Source organism: Panthera onca, chromosome E1 (assembly GCF_046562875.1).
Source record: "Panthera onca isolate mPanOnc1 chromosome E1, mPanOnc1 haplotype 2, whole genome shotgun sequence".
Classification (NCBI taxonomy): domain Eukaryota; kingdom Metazoa; phylum Chordata; class Mammalia; order Carnivora; family Felidae; genus Panthera; species Panthera onca.
The window spans coordinates 22,236,035-22,249,478 of NC_138352.1; the positions used below are offsets into that span (position 1 = coordinate 22,236,035).

The window sequence follows — 13,444 nt, forward strand, 5'->3', positions numbered from 1 at the left end:
GACTCCAGAGCCTCAGTTCAGCCTCTCCATGACTGGCTGGATCTGAGGTCATAGACCATGGTCACGTGAGACCAGTCTTCAGCGGTTCCCCCCCAAAAAGTAAATAAGTTAGTGCATATGAGAAACACATGTTCACGGAATGATCTAAGACAGCGGTTCTCTACCTTGACTACATCCTGGAATCCCCTTCAAATCATGCTGGTACCTGCACCCCACCCTCCAGAAATTTCCGCTTAACTAGTCCAGGGAATGGCCTGAGAGTCAAGACTTCTGAAAGCCTCCCCCAGATGGCTCCAGTGAGAGTTGAGAAGCCTTGTCTTAGCTAATTCCGTCAATGCACAAGGTTGAGAGCAGTTGATACTCAAGGAAGTTCACTAACTTTAAAGGGGGATTATATATAGGACACAAAGGTGCTCTGCTGTAAAGAAATGCACGAGGCTCTTAGAAAAGGAGCTTTGAGTGGGGCAAGGGAGAAGAGCAAGATCAGAGACTGGCACCGAGCTTTGCGAGAGGGATACAGAGAAGGAACCGAGATTGACTAAGCTGGAAAAATTCAGGGCTTGGCATCCTAGCCCAAAACTTCATCTACCTGTAGTTTTGATTGGATGTAATTTCCTACAAGATGATTGTGTGTGTGTGTGTGTGTGTGTGTGTGTGTGTGTGGTCCCCAGTATATTTTATTCCAACCTAAGGCTTTTGCTGGAGCGAGTCATGAGGACACAAGACACTGCTGGCATAAGATGTATTCATCACCCAGGTCGGTATCCCCAAGAACATGACTCCTCAGTCAAGGCCAAGAGCAGTTGCTTGCCTCCTGGGGAAGGTCATTCACTTGCATGATGATATGAGTAACACAGGTGAACAGGAACCATCTCTGTCCCTTTGGAAAGCTGTTAGCTCTTTGCACAAAGCAGGAGCCCCAGAGGCCAGTATAGGAGCCACAATGGTTGTAGAATTGAAGATCATCGCTATTTAATTTTACTTGTCCATCTCTATTGGGATTGAGGCAGGGAATGAGGCGTACTTTCCTTACTTTTCAGGACAAGATGGCACTCCTTCCTACTTTCCATTGCTGCTTCACTTTATTTCCCATTAAAGTAGATAAGGAAATGGTCTCATTCCTAACGAGTGGCTTGGAGACCTCTTTCAGTAAGGCCGTCTTCCCAGAGATCTCTACTATTGATTGTTTCCACAGATGGACCTGGCCAGTTTGTGCCTGAAAGCTGGGGTGAAGGGTCTCAGCACGGTGTTTCTCATGACCGATGCCCAAGTGGCTGACGAGAAGTTCCTTGTGCTCATCAATGATCTCTTGGCATCTGGTAAGAAACCCTCTTCTCTTGAGTGTCTCTGCTAAATTCCCCCTGGTGTCAGAGTCACCCCGAGGTGGCCCAAGGTCCGGAGAGCTAGGTCATAGAAATAAGGAAGAAGCTAGTAGAGGACTGGTTCATTAAGGTCCTTAGCGCTAGTGCTGTGCCTGGTATCCTGGCTCCTTCCATTGCAAAACAGGCAATAATCTTGGGGCTTTTATGGGAACTAGATCTGATTATTGGGAAAAGAACATGTTAAGGGTCTGCCGATCTCCTGAGCCCAGCGGGAAGGTGCTATTCTCTTCCCGTATTCAAGAGAGAAACTAGATAGAATGTGTGCAATATTTCAAGTAGGTTAGGCATTGGCCAGAAGAGACACAGAATTTGCATATGCAAAACTTACGCAATAGGGAAAGATTCGTTTGCCAGTTTCATTGAGGATTCAGAACCTTAGGCAAAGTAGAAGCAACAATAGATGTAGGATATCTCTAAAATGGGGGCACCTGGGTGGCTCAGTCAGTTAAGTGTCAGACTCTTGGCTTAAGCCCTGGTCATGATCTCACAGTTTTGTGAGTTCGAGCCCCCATCAGGCTCTGTGCCAGCAGCACAGAGCCTGCTTGGGATTCTCTCCTTCTCTCTCTCTCTGCCCCGTCCCCACTCATACTGTCTCTGTCTCTGTCTCTCTCAAAATAAATAAATTAACTTAAAAAAACAGAATTTCCTTTAAAAAAAGGGGGGGGGATATCTCTAAGCTGGTTTCCTTGGTTTCCCAAAAACTTGACAGAGGCTGTCCACTGTCCTGTGACACCATCAGTGCAAGATAGAACTTCAGTGGAAAGTTCGATTCTGATACTTTACTGTCCTTATTTACTCAGGAATTCAGGAATTATGTGAACCATTCTGGGTTAAAAAAAAAATTATACACACACACATGCATGTATATAAACATAACACAAGATATATATAAATGTATACACCCAAGAATGTAAGACAATATATTACTTAAATTATGCATTTACAGAAATTGGAGGTATATATTTTTGCATTTATATTAATTAAACATAGAATATGCTTTCCTGGCTCTTAAGCCAAATTCAGCATCTGCAAAACTACCTCTTCATCTGGGTTAAGAAAACAAAGTCAATGCACAGATGTTCCAGAACAAAATTACTGCCTCTGGCTTTTCAGCATTTCAGAAAGCCCATGTATCCACAGTCCAACCCCTGGCTCTCTGACTAAATACTCTTTAGTTTATGAAATCCAAGAACCACGATCACAGCATATTTCTCCATAGTCTATCCCATGTCATATGTAATTTATTTCAAGGTGTCTTCTGCTATGCAGTCCCTAGGAACTTCACTGCTTCAGGATCATTGTCCGCTTCAAATTTTGTATGCTTCTATCCCACGCCATTTTGCCGTCACCCCTGAAGAGCCACTGGTCCCTGGTCCCCATCATGCTCTAGCAGACTCTGTGAGCAACCTTTGGATTGTTTCTGATGAGGAACGGAGTCCCAGGTTCCTTACTGTGCCAGCTCTAAGCCTCACACAGATTTCTACCATAAAGTTACCTTCATATGCAGGAGTTTGCCTTGCTTACTCCTTTTCTCCTCCCATCCGCTCTCCCCATTCTTAGAGCCACCGTCTTCTACAACAGTATTCCACCTACAACATTGCCTCACCTTTTATTATTTTACTAAATAACGAGAGTGTGTCCAGTGGCTCTCCCACCCTGCACCCTGAAGTCTAATTTCAAAGAAGGTGAAATTGTGCTTCCAAAAACTTACAGCTCTGGAGATACCAGGCGCGTTGCCAGCCTCACCCTGTATCGCAGTTGGCCCCATCCAGCCAGGTCACCTTCTCCTAAAATAATGTCTGAGACACAGAAATTCATATGCTTTTACCAGTTGAAATTTTGTTTCTCAATTAAGTATTTTTAATTTTTCATTTGGAAGGCAACTGTTTCTTTTCCAAGTTGAAATGAATTTCTGAAGCCCTGCCCAGTGAAAGCATAATGCAATCAGCTTGCTCCAAAGCCATGAAGTTTCAAGCTCACATTTCTCTTTTAAGGCTTCTGTATAAAAATAAGACTTACATACACATGTTAAAAAGAGATGCAATTAAAAGTAATGCTTTTCTAATATTCCTCCCTTTCTTCTTAACCACTTTGACAGGGAGAACAAGAGGCTATCTCAGTTCTAATTTTCCCTGTCAACTAAATAATTGCTAGAAATTAATTGACTGCAGTCCACAGAGGGCTTCGGGAATTCCTCAGAACCTCCCCATCCCCTTCATGTTTGAATTTTGTGGGGTTGTGCAATCACTCCACTCTTGGATAACACAGTGCAAACTATAACACTATGTCAGGCTACCTTGCCATGAACTCCTCCCTCCATAGTTATCCACAAGTCCTGTTAGTTTAGAGATATAAAGGTACAGTGGAATGTATTACACTGATTCAACCCTCCCCAAAAACACCTTTCTCAATGACCTACTAATCTCACGCCATAGGCTATCTGGCTTCTTCCCACATTTTTTTTTTTTGAGAGAGAGAGAGAGAGAGAGAGCACACATGAGCTGGAGAGAGAGGCAGAGATAGAGGGAGAGAGATGATCTTGAGCGTGCTCCATGCTCAGCATGGAGCCCAATGTGGGGCTCAATCTACGACCGTGAGATCTTGACCTGAGCTAAAATCAAGAGTCAGACACTAACCAGCTGAGCCATCCAGGCGCCCCTCTTCCCACACTACTTTAGCTCATTGTTTGACCCCTTGATTTTCTGATGCCATTTCCAGAATCAAACCATAATAGTAATTCAGTTCTTGCATCCCACTCCTGACACCAACCAACCATTTCAGAACCTATCATTATCCCAGCTGTGTCTCAGTTGGGTTACAGATTGACAGGAAGAAATCCTGCACACAAAGTTTAAAAATTAAATATAGTTCCTAGTTTAGTTAGCAAAAGGTACATAATTGTATAAAAAAAAAAACATGGTGGCCGTATATATCAGGAGTAAAGGAGGAGTACCTTTGAGTCATTTCCCTTGGCTGCCAGGGTCCTTCCTGGGCATCACGCAGCTGCTGGCATCATGAAACTACACATGAAACATTGATCCTTGCTGAATCTGGAAAGCCCAAGTTTTGCTATGTCCTTACTGCCCTGTTATAATAATTCCTAAAGAGTAGACACTGGTCATCAAACCCAGGTATTTAAGAAATTCTTACAAAATGTGTACTGTCTTGGTTCTTGGACAAAACTCAGAACCAGCAAGGCCTCATCCTAACCTAGAGGGGGGAAATAGAATCATTTCCTGGCTTTCTGGTATAACACATCTTCCTCCAACTTCCCTGTATTCTAGAAAGTGCATTTTATCGCAGTCCCAGCTAAGAGGACATAGTCTACTCTGGGTGTGGTGTCTCTGCCTTTCTTAACTCTGCCAGGTTTCATACTTTATTTTACATTGGGATCTCGTGTTGGGATTTTCCTCCTGCTTTTCAAAAGGCCTAATTGTTCACTCCACATTTAGGATTTCTCTTCCCCAGTCCAGACTAGTTCACTTTCCATGTACTCATATTCAGAACCACTTATTAAGCTCACATGTTCCAGTCAGTAGGCACTGTGCCTAAACGTGAGCATCATACACTCGCTGTGGCCTATTGAAATAGTTTATGAAATTGGGTCCCCCTTGTTATAAAGTCCTGTGCCTCTCCATCTCTGAACCAGACTGTCCTTTCAAATTAGGGCCACAGCTCCTGTTCATATATAGAACATGAAAAGATCACCTCGCCTTCCAGGATCTCAATGATTAGATCCAGGATTGGTATATTAATGGTCTCCACCCATCACATAAGAATCTGGAGTCTAGGGGCGCCTGGGTGGCTCAGTTGGTGAAGCATCTGACTTTAGTTCACGTCATGATCTCACGGTTCATGAATTCAAGCCCCACATTGGGCTCCATGCTGACAGGGCAGAACCTGCCTGGGATTCTCTCTCTCCCTCTCTCTCTGCTCCACACCCCCCCAATATGCACTGTGTCGCTCGCTCTCTCTCAAAATAAGTAAACTTAAAAAAAAAAAAGAATCTGGAGTCTGGAAATATTTGTAACAGACTTGGCATTAGATTATGCTTCTCCCAGAACTAGGTTTCCTGGTGGGCCATCTCTGCTTTACATATGCAGAGATCTGGCCCAATTTCCCTGGAAGGAGAAGAGACAAAGTGGGAGGCAAAGGAGGCTCCCTTGAGCATGCATCAGATATTCTGAGTGTACTTTGTGGTCTCTGTGGCTTTATCTACAAGTTGTGTCCTCAAACCAGCACCTGGTTGGCTCTCCAGCTGCCAAGCAGAAATGCCAAAGGGTGATGCAAAAACATGCTTGAGTTGTCAGTCTTTCCTTTCCTTCACGTGGTGCTAAATTTCTATGCAAGTTGTTAAGACGATGTCCGCGCATTTGCCTACATTGCTGACTTCTCCCTCATCTCCTCTATCTAAAAGATAATCAGCCACCACCAATTTTATCCCCGAACCATTTCTGAATCTAAATCTTCTCTATCATAGCTACCACCGGTCTTTTCATCGGTTGATTCAACACATACAGACACTTCTTAACTCATCCCCTTATCCTAGGCAATACCCCCCCTCATCCATCCTCCTCACTGCTTCTAAAGGGTCTTTATAAAATAGAATTTCTTCACTGGTTTTTCTAACTGAATGCAGGAGAAGACCCAAGCCCCTTTTTCTACAGATTAAAAAAGAAAAAAAAAAGAAGACCCTGCCTTTGACCTACTCTGTGATCTACTTCCTAACTCCCTGAGATAATACACTGCACTGTTGTTCCCTGATATCATTACTCATCGTATTCCTCTTGAACTCCATGCCCTCCTCCTCCTTTGTCTGGAGTCCCTTCTACCCACGTTACGAGACTTGAGTGTTCTCTCTCTCTAGGAAATTGTCACTGATCCACTATCACCCTTGGCAGTGAGAAATACCCTCCACGTCTCTGTAGCTTTCCATGGCTGCATACCCCACCACTGTGCTGAAACAGCATTGCAGATTCGTGAAAGGCAGAGCCTAGGTTGTCTCTTGTCAGTTAATGTTTTTGTTGTTAGGAAATAATGTAAGGATATGAAAGGAAAAGGCTTAAGGACCTACCGTCCAGTTTAGGAAATAAAACAATACGAATATAATTCTAACCCTCTGTAGAGACTCTTACTTCCATCATTTATACTGTCAGCTATTAACCCATCTCTGGTCCCATAGTTATTATTCAACAGGTGTTGAACTAAGGTGCGTGATGTCACGAGAATGATGTGCTGTCTTACGTATTAGATCTCACTGTTGCACACATGCTTTGAGATGGTTTTCAGGCATGCAGAGAGAGGTGCAGAAGGCTCCTGAGACAGCCACCAACGTCCCCTGCTTTTCCTCCCTTGAGACCAGAGAAAAGTTTGGGGGAAAATGGTGGGCCTGGATGAGGCCAGGTCTCCTAAGCCAGTGCGACACTAACGCGTTCACGGAGGACCCAGTCCATAGCTTCATCCATTTTATCATCAAGCCCCAACTAACAGAACCATCTCACACCATCAGGATCTCCTCCCCCAAAAGCAGTTTTCGCCTCTGAAGGTCCCACATGAGCACAGAGAAGAATGATGATTAGTCTGGGCTTCAAAGTATTAGGAGGCGCTAATGATGGCACAGAGCACTTGAAAGCAGAAATAGTGTTTCCCGAGTGTAGGTCTCAGGAGGGAACTTTTCAAATATTTAAATAGCCTCTGCCTCTGTTCGCATCACAAAATCCCCTCTGGCAGTTCAGTCCCTTGCTTGAAAGCATGACTACCTACATCACATAGTAACTGACGGGTATGATGCCAGGAGAAATTGGAGGAATAAACCTCAAGATGCAAACTTTGCTCCCAACTCAGAGGCTCAATTCCATCTGGTGACCTTCTTCTTAAGGAGCTCTTGGGACCTTGTGACAGATACTAGCATCTTTAGAGCATGGAGAAAGTCTCCAAATGGCCTGGTACTTTCAACAGCACAGCCCTAAGTGTATCACATAAGCCAAGGTCAGCCAACTTTTTTTTCTATAAAGGATCAGAAAGTAAATATTTTCAGTTTTGCAGACCATACAGTCTGTCACAGCTACTCAGCTCTGTCGTTGTACTGGGAAAAATAGCCATAGACCATACCTAAATGAATGATTGCAGCCATGGCCAATAAACCTTTATTTATGGACAATAAAATTTGAATGTCCTATAATTTTCATGAGTCATTAAGTATTATTATTTTATTTTTTTTCAACCATTACAAATTGTAAGAACCACTCGTAGCTGGCAGGCCAAGCAAACAGGCAGCATGCCGGATTTAGCCTGTAGACCATAGTTTGGTTCCTCCCTATCGAGAATGTTCTACATAAAACACCAAAAGTAAGTCCTCCATATTTCAAATAATAGAAGGGCGAAGAATGCAGGCTGTGTTGTTACACATGCTCTAAGACCAAAGGGAATGGAGTCCTTGCTGGGGGGCTCTAACATGACAATGGGGAAGGGAATGCAGATTATCAGAGACACAAAGGAGAAAGGAATACAGACCACCGTAGGCAGTCAGCTCCTGAAGCTGGGGGAGTATGGCTCATGTCAATTCCATTTGACTATTGCTTTTTTTAAAACTTGGGGCATCTGGGTGGCTCAGTCGGCTAAGCAGCCAACTTCAGCTCAGGTCATGATCTCATGGTTCGTGAGTTCGAGCCCCATGTCGGGCTCTGACAGCTCAGAGCCTGGAGCCTGTTTTGGACTCTGTGTCTCCCTCTCTCTCTGCCCCTCCCCTGCTCATGCTCTGTCTCTGTCTCTCAAAAATGAATAAACATTTAAAACAATTAAAAAGAAAAAACAACACTTCCCTGAGCTCTTTAATTCCCAACACATGCTGAATATCATTGCATTTCCTTAGCAGTTTCCGTGGACCTCTGCTTTTATCAAATGAGAAAGGGGTTATTCCCTTCCTAAGACCTTGGTTTGGACAAGTTATAGCTCAGGGTGTTTTATATGCGTCCTACGGAATACCTTGATGGACGGAAGTTAAATTTGTCCAATTAAGGGAAGGAAGTAAACGATCAATTTCATGATAATCCATTTTTTTTTCCATTTTGACCTTTTAAAACGATTAAGTCTAATTAGTATAAAATTCTTAACTGAACTCCCGGCTGGGTTAATGTGGTCAGACTATGAAAGCCAGAAATGTGTTGGCAGTTGGCAATGCGTTCCTTCAGCTGTGGTAGTGCACGGATGTGTAGCAACTTCACTGACAGGCAAAGTCAGAATTCCCATCGCTCGGATTAACTAACGCGGATTCATGAATGGTGAGATCATGACCTGAAGCCAAAGTTGGACCCTTAACCGGCTGAGCCGCCCAGGTGCCCCTCCTGCATTTTGTTTTAATTTTTACTGTTTTACTTTTCATATTTATGTCTTTAATCCACCTAAAATGTATTCGTCTATAGTGTGCTCATTTTAATTTTTTATCTTAATACTGAATTACCTACCATCACTTGTTGATTAAGGCCATTTGCCAAACCACCCATCTTTGAGGACCTCATCCAAGCCCGCAAGGAGGTAACACGGGTAGGGTGGCCCCCGTGGCTCCTTCCACGTCCAGCATTTCTATGATGCTCACATTTCTGTGTTGGTTGTGGAGGAAGGAAGAAGCGTGTGGGTGTGGATTCCTGTGATTCCGGGTCCAGATGGCCTCAGTACCCGTCTAAAGCCTTGTTCTGGAAATGGGGAAGAGCTTTCCCAGGGCCCATGGAATATCCTGGCCATGAGCCACGCCTACTTTACATCATAGCCAGTGTTTTCAAGAGCTTTTCCACTGCTTCCCTCCCCCACCCACTGTCCTCTCTCATTGACAAGACCTGACTCTTCAGGATGAGACTCACAACTTTCCTCATACCGCACAGCCCGTCTCCACATCTCTGTGGGTTTCTCCTGTCCTCCAAGGTGACCATGCCTCCTCCCCAAGGCCAAATCCTCCATCTGAGCCAGGAGCCCACCCCCTGGCCCCTGATTCACAACTCTGCTCTGCCCGGCTGTCTCTCCCCAATTTCTGACTCTTCCTTCACAGTCTTTATGCTCTCACCACCCCCGTTGACTTTCTTCCCTTTATGTGTTTCTGTATTTCTTTACGAACTCTTCTGGATGTGCGGAAAGCAATAAAACTCCCATGCGATCATGACATTGCGACATAGACACTTGCAATGGGCACGTACAAGAGTTTCTTTCCAATCGGTGCCCAAAATGTAGATTACTAAATTGTCTGGGATGGATATTTCAACTTTATAAAAAGTGCCACACTGCTCTCCAGAGTAGTTGTGCAAATTTGCTCTCTGCCCAGTCACGCATGAATACCTGCTTCCTCCTAACCTCATGAGTGCTTGGTTGATCTCACACATTAGTTTTTGCCAATGGGCATGAAATGAAACCTCATCGTTTTCTTTCCCTTTTTACTTGTGACCTTGAGCATCTTTTGGAGGGTTTATTGGCTGTTCCTCTCCTGTGAGTTGCCTATTTATGCAGTTTGACCATTTGCTCTTGGCTTTCTTGTTTTTTTCTTACAGATTTGTAAGAGTTCCTTATATATTCTGGATACTAACACTTTGTTCATTATATGGGGTGTAAATCTCTTTTGAAGTCTGCATCTGACTTTTGTCATGCTGATTTAGTTTAAATGCTGTAAAACTTAACAGTTTTTTTTAATGCTCCAGACTGTTCAGAACTTTTGTTCTATTCGACATGATAAAAATTATCTCCTGCATTTTATTTTTTTAAAAATTAATGTTCATTTATTTTTGAGTGAGAGAGAGAATGAGCGTGAGCACACAGTAGGGGAGGTGCAGGCAGACAGGGAGACACAGAATCCGAAGTGGGCTCCGGGCTCTGAGCCATCAGCACAGAGCCCAACGCGGGGCTCAAACTCACGAACTACGAGATCATGACCTGAGCCAAAGTTGGACGCTTAACTCACAGGGCCCCCGGGCGCCCCTCCTGCATTTTATTTTTAAATTTTTAGTGTTTTACTTTTCATAGTTATGTCTTTAATCCACCTGAAATTTATTTGTATATAGTGTTCTAATTTTAATTTTTACTCATAATGCTGAATTACCTAACATCACTTGTTGATTAATCCATCAATCAGTGACTGCACACTGATTTTTAATAGCAATTTCCTGTTTATAATTAGGTCTGTTTCTAGGTGTTGCCTTCAGTATTCTATATATTTGGCCCATGCCAATTTTGCATTGTTTTAATTAACATAGGTTTGGGTTTTTGGTTTGTTTTTTTGTTTTAAGAGAGAGAGAGCACAAGGAAGGGGAGGGGTGGAGAGAGAATCTCAAGCTGAGTGTGGAGCCCGATGTGGGGCTCTATCCCATGACCCTGGGATCATAATCTGGGCCAAAATCAAGAGTCAGATGTTCAACCAGCTGAGCCACCCAGGTGCCCCAAATTAACTTCGTTTTATTAGGAGACTTGATTTCTGGTAGGGAAAATCCTTCCCACTGGTTCTTCTTCAGAAATGTCATGGCTGTTCTTTAGCCTTTACTCTTCCCTGGCCACTTCAGTCAGCAGAGCATGGGACTCTTGATCTCGGAGTTGTGAGTTTGAGCCCCACGTTGGGTGTAGAGATTGCTTCAAAAACAATAAAATCTTTTCTTAAAAAAATAAAAAAGAATAAAGTAACATTTTGGGGGGCTTGAGTATAGAGATGCCATTTTATTTTCAATATTGATTTATGTCCAGAAAGCTTGTTGTTAAATGTGCTTGTGAGTCCTGATGGTTTACGTGTATATTCTCTTAGATATTCTATGCAGAAAATTAGATTTTGAACAATAATAATTTTAAGATTGTCTTAACTCTTGTTTTACATTTTCCTTTTCTTGATTTTTTGCATGGTCTAGGACTTCCTATATACCATTGACTAGGAAACATAATAGCAATCATGCTTGTCTTGGTCCCGATTTGAAAGGGAATATTCTAGCATTTCACTCTTAGGTATAATGTTTGCAATGAGTCTGCAATAGACATCTATGATAGAGTAAGAGAAATCTTATTTATTCCTAGTTTGCCACCAGTATTTTAGAAATGTTATGTGTCTTTGTAATGGTAATATTGTAATTATCTACTTTAATCTATTAACATAGTGGATTATTTTCATAGATTTCTCTAATACCTAACCATCATTGCATTTCTAGGACAAACCCTACTTGGTAATCATACATGTATTTTTATGTATTTAGTTAGGATTTTTTAAAAGATTTATTCATCGTATATTGTGTAAGACAGGATTTTATTGAACTTTCAGAACTTTGCCAGTCTTGCAAAATTAATATTGAGGCATTGTTTTAAACTACATTTCTATTACTATGAGTGGGCTAAAGCATTTGTTCATATATTTAAGAAGTATTTGTATTTCCTGTACTGTGAGCTCTCTTCTGTATCCACGTCCTACAGTTGAATTATTGGTTTTTTCCTTTATTTGTGGAGACTTTATTTACATATTTACATATAATGTTATTATATGTAACATTACAATATTTACATATTAAGGAGATTAACTATTTAACTATAATCGGAGTTAAACACCTATTTTCTTTTTAAAACTCGAGGAATGAGAACATTTAAGTTCCAGCTCTTAGCAAATTTCAATGATATAGTACAGTGTTATCAAATATAACCACTATGTTATACATTAGATCCTAAAGCCTCATTCATCTTATAACTGAAAGTTTGTACCCTTCTACCAGACTCTCCATATTTCCTCCACCCCCCAGCTCCTGGCAACCACTTTCTACTCTATTTCTAGGAGTTTGACTGGGTTTTTTGTTTGTTTGTTTTAGATTCTACATGTAAGTGACGTCATGCAATATTTTTCTTTTTCTGTGGCTTATTAGCATAATGCCCTCCAGGTTCATCATGTTATTGCAAATGACAGGATTTCCTTTTTTTAAAGCCTGGATAATATTCCTATATATGTCACATTTGTTTGATCCATTCATCCACTGATGCATACCTAGGTTGTTTCCAGATCTTGGCTACTGTGAATAATGCTGCAATGAACAGAGGAGTATGGATATTTCTGAGATCTGTTTTTTTTTTTTTTCTTTTGAACATATATCCAGAGGTGGGATTCCTGGATCCCATGGTACTTATTCTATTTTTAATTTCTTTAGGAGCTTCCATACCGTTTTCCATAGTGGCTGTACCAGTTTACATTCCCAACAGTGCACAGGGGCTCCCTTTCCTCCACATCCTCATCAGCACTTATTATCTCTTGTCTTGTTGATAATAGCCATCCTAACAGGTGTGAGGGGGGTATCTCATTGTGATCTTCATTTGCATTTCCCTGATAACTAATTGTGTTGAGCACCTTTCCATGAACCTGCTGGCCATTTGTCTGTCTGCTTTGAGAAACCTATTTTCATTGGTTCTTTGGTTTTGATCTTATTATACTTTGCCTATGTTTTCACCATGCTGTTTTGTTTCTGTTTTTTATACCAAACGTATACTTTTACATAAAATATATCAACTTAAATATATCAAATTTATCTTTCTTTTAAAACATGCTGATTTTGAGTTACAATGAGGAAGTCCTTCCCCACTCAGAGGTCATATAATATTTCCCTCATTTCTTCTGCCATTTTTATGGTTTTCTTTTCTATGGTGAAGTCATTGACTCATTTGGAATCTATCCTAGCATACAGTGGAATATAAGGATCCAACCATAGTTTGTTTGTTTGTTTGTTTCAGATTCCAGTTTTCTTAATACTGTGTATTGAATGTTCATTTTTTTCCCCATTGATTTTAAGATGTCATACTTACCATATGCTAAGTTCCCTGACGCCATTCCCGCTCTCTCCCTTTCTGCTCTAACAGAAAGGGGTAGTTCATTTTTCATCAATATACAGATTTGTCTGTATATTACCCCCCCCCCTTTCACTTGTGGTCTTATAAGTATTTTACATCTCTTTTATTCTTCCTACCAAATCTTAAGCTCCTTGGGAACAAACTTTTTATTAACAATAATTAGTAAATAAATTCCTTAAGTAAAAGACATAGACAGTTGAAAGCTCTCATGCCACGAACTCCTG

At 41.7% G+C, this 13,444-nt stretch overlaps 1 protein-coding gene across 1 annotated transcript in view; it reads left to right on the forward strand.

Annotated features, from left to right (window-relative positions):
• The window catches only part of DNAH9 (dynein axonemal heavy chain 9), a 329,272-nt gene that overhangs the window by 199,433 nt on the left and 116,395 nt on the right, over positions 1 to 13,444 (forward strand). Inside the window, exon 45 of the mRNA XM_078437738.2 lies at positions 1,196 to 1,319. Coding sequence (XP_078293864.2) covers positions 1,196 to 1,319 — 124 coding nt within the window. The remainder of the gene's footprint in view (positions 1 to 1,195; positions 1,320 to 13,444) is intronic.